Below are 8,100 nucleotides of genomic sequence, written 5' to 3' on the forward strand. Positions count from 1 at the left end.
CTGGCCGGGGCGGTACTTCCGGTGTCACCTTCGTCGATGTCATTTGCCGCGCCTGTCAGTACTCCCGGTGTGGCCCGGTCCAGCGTCCTGTTGTCGGAACCGAGCAAGGAAAGACGCTCAAAGGGGTAGAGCGTTCCTCTGTGCCTTTGTTACTAGCCGTGTCCGGTATCTGTGGGACGAACAGCCTCAAGCGAGGTGTCAGTCGGGGTCGCGAGCTTCCCAGGCCTCCTCGCGGGTCCTCGGTCTTTACCGCACCCAGAGAGTGGCCGCTGAGTCTGCGATCGTTCCACACGGGGAAGACTTAGGTCACCTTGCCCAGTTGAGGTGTTAGAGTTCTCCGGAGCCGGAGAAACACGCCCTGTTCTTCCGCCTCTCCCGACTCTATTTTGCCCACAGGATCCGATCCGATGGCGGCGGCGATGTCGACGGACCGGGCTCAGGTGAGTGGAGGGTCTCTCATGTAGAGGATCTTCTATCCTAGGACGCTTCGCTTTCACCTCTCCTTGGCCTTGAGTGTAAAGGTCACGGTGGGCGGTCACTCTTTCGGGAATTGTGTGGAGACTTTCCAATTCGCACCAATCAATGGGATGATGTGTGGAAAGCTTATCAAAGCAGAGGAACTACCTTCTGCAAGTACTTGGAGACGAGAATGAGTTTGTAGTGTATCTTAGTTGTACTGCTATAACAAATACCACAAGCGGATGGCTTTATCAAAGAGAAATTTAGTAGGTTACAAGTCTAAATTCATGGTGTCATCTCCCGAGGAAGGCTTTCTCTCTCTAACGGCTCTGAAGGAAGTTCCTTGTCATCAATCTTCCCCCGGTCACGGAGCTTTTCAGGGGCAGGGACCCCATGTCCAAAGGTCGCGCTCTGCTCCTGGTGCACCTTTTTTGGTGATGTGAGGTCCCAAACTCTCTGCTTGTATGTGACCTGAAAAAGAGTTAAAAGATACTGGCACATTACTAATTCTAATTCCATTATTAATAATTGGTCCAGTGGTCAAACCGATGGATGGTGCTAGGTGCTAACCAATACTACTTTCTTTTTCTGGACACTCAGGAGGACAGCATGGCCCAGCCTTGTTTCCCTCTTGAGAGATAAAAGGTGGTGCAGTCCACACCCCAGGGAAACTCCTTTTTCCTTGGATCAGGGAGGTAACCTGAGTAAGGGTGGTGTTACAGTCCCACCCTAATCCTCTCAACGTAAAATCACAGTCACAAAATGGAGGACAGTCACACAAGACTGGAATAATGGCCTAACGAAGTTGATACACACATTTTTGGGGGGACATAATTCAATCCATGACACAGTGTTCCGGAGCTATAGGTCTTAATTGTCTCTTGGGAACGTAGAGCATGGGACAAAAGTCAGGCAGAAATGTTGGCCTGAGGAGTTGGGCCTCTGCTCGGAGGGTGGTGGGAGCCACGGAAGGTTTGGATCAGAGAAGGTGTTCTGATTCCAGTCTTAACAGATACACTTTGACTGCAGAGTGGAGACAAGATTGCTATGAGGGATGTTGTCAGAGACACCAGGAGAGAGTCTACTGCAATACTCCAGGTGAATGCTAATGGCAGATGGACCAGAGTGGTGGCAGTGGTGCTTAGAGAAGTTGGGTGGATTTTATATATCTTCTTGAAGTAGCTCTGACCAGGTTTTCTAATGAGAAATAGTGTTGTACTGGCACTCTTCATCTGTCCCTATCTCTGCACTTGAGACTGGGGTCCCTGGCTTCTAAATGTAGGCCACAGGTATAAGCAGAGAGGTTCCCATTTCTGTAAACTAATAGGATGAAGACCAGAGGGTGTGTTAGTCCCAGGAACAGATATGTGCAAATACTTGGAGGTGAGAATTGATTGGGAAGGCTCAAGGAATGACAGGTCTTAATTATGTTTCCTAGGAACAGAGAGCAGGGGACTGGAATCAGGTAGGAATGGCAGCCTGAGGAGGCAGGCCTCTCTTCTGAGGGTGGTGAAAGGCAGGGAAGCTATGGAACAGAGGAGGCAGTTGATCTGACTCAGGTCTTAGGGAGGAGGCTACTGCAATAGACTCCATGAGTGCTAGTGGTGACTGGCCCAAAGGGGTGACTGTGGAAATGGAAATAGTGGTTGGCTTTGGGATCTGATTTTTAAATAGGGGGGCTGGATTTTCTGATGTGAAGGGTGAGCAAGAGAAAGGGAAGAATCAGGGAAGGCGCCAAAGTTTTTTTGGTTTTAGCTGGTAGAATGATGGATATGCCATCAATTGAGAAGAGGAAGTTGGTGGTTGGAGTGATTTTCAGTAACTGTGTCAGGAGTTAGGTTTTAGCCATACTGAGTTTAAAAAGTTCCAGAGATCCCTCAGTTGAGGCATCAAGCTGGACTTACAGGTTTTGAGTTCTGAGAAGGGGTTCAGGTTGAAGAAGTCCAAAAGATGGCCTGTACATGGAATAGGGTTGAGCCATGAGTTAAATTTAGGGGGGGTATCAAGTCAGGAATCTCTAGGTGGTGAAAATGGTTAAGTGCTTGGTTACAAACCAAAAGGCTGGAGATTGACATCCACCCAGAAGAGCCTCGTAAGAAAGGCCTTGTGATCTACTTCTGAAATATCATGCTGTTATTGTTAGGTGCCATCGAGTCACTTCCAACTCATACTATGTACAACAGAACGAAACTCTGCCAGTTCCTGTGCCATCCTCACCATTGTTGCTATATTTGAGCCCATTCCATTGTTGCAGCCACTGTGTCAGTCCACCTCATTGAGGGTCTTCCTTTTTTTCACTGACCCTCTACTTTACCAAGCATGATGTTCTTCTCCAGGGACTGGTCCCTCTTGGTAACGTGTCTGAAGTATGTGAGACGAAGTCTCTCCATCCTCACTTCTAAGGAGCATTTTGGCTGTACTTCTTCTAAGACAGATTTATTCGCTCTTCTGTCAGTCCGTGGTATATTCATAACCATTGAAAACCCTATGGAGTACAGTTCTATCTGACACCATGAGTTGGAATCAACAATAACTGGTTTATCGTCCAGTCATAGTGGCAGTGCCATTAGTGAACAAAAAAGATGAAAGCAGGGACAGGGTCTCTTACTTGGGCACCTGGGTTGGGCTGGTGAGTGTTAGAGAGACAGATGAGCACTCCCTGGATGCCATGTGTAGAGTGGCATAGGGAATGTCATGCTGATGCATATAGTGTGGGCCAGGGGGTTGTCAGTGGTGGGGGTCCCAGATGTGAGAAAGGCATATTCCAAAGATTGACGTGTATGTTGTGAATGTGAACTGATGGCCTTAAGACCATAGTAATGGAGGCTTCAGAGCTGTGGTGGCACAATGATTAAGCACTCAGCTGCTAACCGAAAGTCAGTTGTTAAAACCCACCAGCCACTCTGTGGGAGAGAAAACCTGATGATCTGCTCCTGTGAAGACTAAAGTCTAGGAAACCCTACAGGGAGCTTCGCCTGTGTCATAGAGGGTCACTATGAGTCAGAATTGATTCAGTGGCACACAACAACAACAACATTGGAGGCTTATGGGAGAATGCTGAACCCGTGTTTCATTGTGTCTGGAGAGCATGACCCGATGCGTGATCTGGAAGACACCAGGAAAGCTGCCTGGGAGGAGAGTGTTTGGGACCCTGCATTCCAGAGCTTAGATGGCATCAATCTGCACACCTACCTGGTCCTGCTCTGGGCTGGATTCAGTCATCAGTTGAACATGAGGAAGCAGACACTAGTGATGCCAGAGCCTGGTACCTGCTCTGAGTTAGGAGCTGGAGAGGAGAGTGAGCAGGAGGTGGATGTGTGAGTGGATAGACTGGGAGTCCTGGGAGAGATACGGCCTGTGGGCTCAATTGTCCCTATTATCTCAGGGCTCTGTGACCTTCGAGGACGTGTTTGTGTACTTCTCCCGGGACGAGTGGGGACTCCTTGATGAGGCTCAGAGACTCCTGTACCGCAATGTGATGCTGGAGAACTTTGCCTTGGTGGCCTCCCTGGGTAAGTCCCTGTTATCTATTGTTATGTGGCAGATTACTCCAAAATTCGATGGTTAATAACAAGAGAAAATTATTATCTCCCTTCGTTCAGTGGGTCAGGAATCTGGTCACAGCTTACCTGGAGGCTTTGGGCTCAAGGTTTCTGATGAGGTTGCAGTCAAGCTATTGGACAGAGCTGCAGTCTTCATGTGAACGCCTGTCTAGGGAAGAATCCACTTACAATCTCACTCATGTGGTTGCTTCCAAGATTTAGTTTCTTGTGGCCTTTTGGACTGTGAGCATAAGTCCCTTCCTGGCTGTTGACCAGAGGCCTCCCGCAGTTCCTTGTCATGTTGGCCTTCTCATAGCGTACCTTATAATGTGGAGGCTGGCTTCTCTCTGAGCAAGTGAGCAAGGATAGAAGCCAGTCTTTCTGTAGCCTAATCTCAAAAGTGGCATCCCATCATTTTTGCCATATTTTGTTCCTCGAAAAGAGTTAGTCAGTCTACTCTGCAGTTAAGGGAAGATGTTTATACAAGGGCAAGAACACCAGGAGGTAGAGGGGGTTAGAAGCTGGTGAAATGGACATGAAAAGAGAGAGTGGAGGGAGAGAGTGGGTTGTCTCATTAGGGGGAGAGCATTTGGGAGTATGTAGCAAGGTGTATATAAGTTTTTGTGTGAGAGACTGACTTGATATGTAAACTTTCACTTAAAGCGCAATAAAAATTAAAAGAAAAAAAAAAAATGAATACCAGGAGCTGGCAATCACTGGGGCATCTCAAAGGGAACCTTCCACAGGCCCTCACATTTACTCTAGCATCTTGGGAGGGTTTTGTTCTCTTTTTCCCTAGGGGCAGCTCTGTCTATTCCACAGCCAGATCAGAGACACTTCTCCCTGCCTTCTTAGGCTCTCAAAGTAGGTTCTATGAGTGCCAGGACTGGGCTGTGTGTGGTGTCCCAAGCCTCTCTGAGTGGTCTCAACACCTGCTGCCCTAGAGTCTTATGGGAAGGAGTTAGGGGCCCTGGAGTTTTACATTCAGCTCAACAAATCCTACATGGCGGATCCTACATAGCAGAACTGCAGTGTCCCAGGTTCTGCCTCCCGTCTCTAGCTGGCATGGCCTGGGGCCCGATTGTGCCAGCAATTGCAGAGACTGACATGGTCACTGCTGGCAGAGGCCTCAGGACTATTCTGCCAGATCCTCCTTGGAGATTTTCTTTTCTTTTTTCTCTTAGGTAATTTATTTTGTTGTTGTTGTTGAGAATATACACAGCAATATGTACACCAATTCACCATTTCTACTTATAAAATTCAGTGACATTGTTTAAACTCTTTGAGTTGTGCGGCTGTTCTCACCCTCCTTTTCTGAGTTGTTCATCTCCCACTGATAGAACTCACTGCCCCCTGAGATTCTCATGGAGGTTTTTTTGTTTGTTTTTTTAACATTTAGTTTTCTTCTCTGTGGGGTCAGTCGCCCTGGGCCAGTGCTTGCCACTCATCTGTCGTCTTTCCTTTAGGACATTCACCTTCCAGGTCTCATGTAGTTGCCCATTTGGAAAGGGGCAGAAAGACCCAGGTGCCTGAAAGGGTAAACAGGACTCCAGGCACACCAGGATCAGCCCAGAGTGGGTCTGGCCCTGCTATGGGGGTGGTGGGTGTGATGTCAAGCCTGGGCTCACATTGTACTTTCAACCTGTTCTGTGTGCACTGATGTTTTGTTGCCCGGGCCAGTAGTGATACATCATTTCTACCTTCTCCTCCTCCTCTTTTTTTATTTTTTTAATTGTTGTAAAATATGAGCAACATTTGGTAGTTAAACATTTTTTACACATATACTTTGGTGATACCAATTACATTAATCATAGTATCCGTTGCCAGATTTTCCATCACCATAAATAGCTACTTAGGGTTTCCTAAAAAGTGACTCCTCCTTTCCCTCTCCTTCCTGTCCCTGGTTGTTGTTGTTGTTCAGTGCCTTTGAGTTTAAGACTCACAGTGACCCCATATGGCAGAGAACTGCCCCGTAGGGTTTTCTAGGCTGTATCTGTTGCCAGATTTTCCATCACCATAAATAGCTATTCAGTGTTTCCTTAGGAGTGAATTCCCCCTTCCCCTCTCCCTCCTGCCCCTGGCTGTTGTTGTTAGGTGCTTTCAAGTAGATTTTAAGGCTCACAGTGACCCCATGTGACAGAGAAGTGCCCCATAGGGTTTTCTAGGCTGTAATTTTTACAGGAGCAGCTTGCCAGGTCTTTCTCCCACCAAACTACTTGGTGGGTTCAAACCACCAACCTTTCGTTTAGTAATTGAGCACTTAATGATTGTGCCACCAGGGCTTCTCCTCCTCTGGTAACTACTAATAAACTTTGTTCTCTATGTGCAGTTGTCTATTCTAGGTATTTTTTATAAGTAGGATCAAACAATATTTGTTCTTTTACGATTGACTTACCTCACTCAGCATGATGTTTTCAAGGTTCATCCATGTTGTGGCATGCATCAGGACTTCATTTCTCTTTATGGCTCAATAGCATTCCATTTGGATCCCTAGTGGTGCAGTGCTTAAGAGCTTGGCTGCTAACCAAAAGGTTGGCAGTTCGAATTCACCAGCCATTGTATATCAGTGCCACATTTTGTTTATCTTTTCATCTATTGATGGACATTTGGGTTGTTTCCACCTTTGGCTATTGTGAAAAGTGCTTTCAGTTCTTTTGAGTATGTCCCTAGGATTGGAATTGCTGAGTCATATGGTAGTTCCCTAAAAGGAGTCCTGGTGGCACAATGTTTAAGTGCTCTGCTGCTAATAGAAAGGTAGGCAGTTTGAACCCACCCAGCAGCTCCACAGGAGAAAAGACCTGGTGATCTGCTTCTGTAAAGATTAAAGTCTAGTAAATCCTATTGGGCAGTTCTGCTCTCTCACATGGTGTCACTGTGAGTCAAAAATCAACTCGATGGCATCTAACAACAACATAGTAGTTCTTCCTTCTCCTTCTTGGCAGTGTTAAAAATGTAGGACTTTTTGGTTTAATAGTAGTAGTAGGAGTAGTAATAGTATCATTGTCAGAACCTGTCTAACTTCAGGGTCATTAATACAAATCAAGATCAGCTCAAGGCTGATCCCTATGAAGTAAAAGGTCAGACATACCTTCACTTTCCAACCTTTTTACCAATTCTGACACTACCCCTTCTCTCCACAACACCCTCTACTTCTCTGCTGGGTTCAGTAATCCTATGAAGTGGTCACACAGAACTTACAGACCATAGTTAGAGTTAAGTTGTTTATTAAGGAACAACTTGAAATCAGAATCAACACGCTACAACTCAGGATCGGAATCAGGAAGCATACAGGCAAAATCTCCCTTCTTCAGTACTGGACAGCTCTCTCAGCTCCTCTGGGCCATGCAGGGCTCCTCTTGGCCTCCTCAGAACAGGCTTCTCTTGGATCCTGTTGTCTTTCACCACTGACTCTTCCACAGGCCCTTTTCGGGGCCTTACATCACCAACTCTGCCACTGGGCCCCTTCTGGGCCTCTCGTTGTCTTTAGTGTTGCAGCCCTTGGCCTGTGTTACAGCTCTCTTAGGAGTTTCTTTCCTTCTTCCTCTCTCTCTATCCCTTCTTCTCTGTTTTATCTTCCTTTTGCTTCTTTATGCTACTTCTTTCCCTGCTTTTTTCTGTCTGACAAACCTCTGGGATTGGTTGCTTACATACACAACTTCTTATCAATTTCAAGGCATGGCCCCCCTAGTGGGACCAAAACCTGACTAATCCCTTCTTGGTAGGCCACAAAGACTTCATCTGTATAGTAGGGTACAGCTAACTTCATTTGCATAGTCTATTGACCAGTCCCTGCAAGGTGCATACCAATCGCAGGGCAGGCTGAAGACTGGACTATGACCAGACAAAAATAATCAGACCAAGTTGTTTACAGCTACCCAGGAAGTGTAACAAACCCTTTGGGTAGAAAACTAGGACAAAGGTAATACCTCAGGGCTTAGGGGAAACATCTCTAAAGCTGGTTTTCCAAAGAGCCAAGGCAAAAGGCCACATAAAGGAACTTATTTCACCACATCTGTCATTTCTTCTCTGTCTTCTATGTCTTGGCTGTTGCCCCACTTCTCTAGCCTCCATGTCTCACCCATTGTCCTGTGTGTTCTGC

The 8,100-nt window shown here is 46.7% G+C and overlaps 1 protein-coding gene across 1 annotated transcript in view; it reads left to right on the plus strand.

Moving 5' to 3' along the window:
* Nucleotides 1-332: 332 nt before the first annotated feature.
* Nucleotides 333-8,100, plus strand: part of LOC111749571 (zinc finger protein 304) — a 30,826-nt gene continuing 23,058 nt past the window's right edge. The window contains exons 1-2 of the mRNA XM_064293419.1: nucleotides 333-440; nucleotides 3,845-3,971. Coding sequence (XP_064149489.1) covers nucleotides 408-440; nucleotides 3,845-3,971 — 160 coding nt within the window. The 5' untranslated portion in view covers nucleotides 333-407. The remainder of the gene's footprint in view (nucleotides 441-3,844; nucleotides 3,972-8,100) is intronic.

Source organism: Loxodonta africana, chromosome 11 (genome assembly GCF_030014295.1).
Source record: "Loxodonta africana isolate mLoxAfr1 chromosome 11, mLoxAfr1.hap2, whole genome shotgun sequence".
NCBI lineage: Eukaryota > Metazoa > Chordata > Mammalia > Proboscidea > Elephantidae > Loxodonta > Loxodonta africana.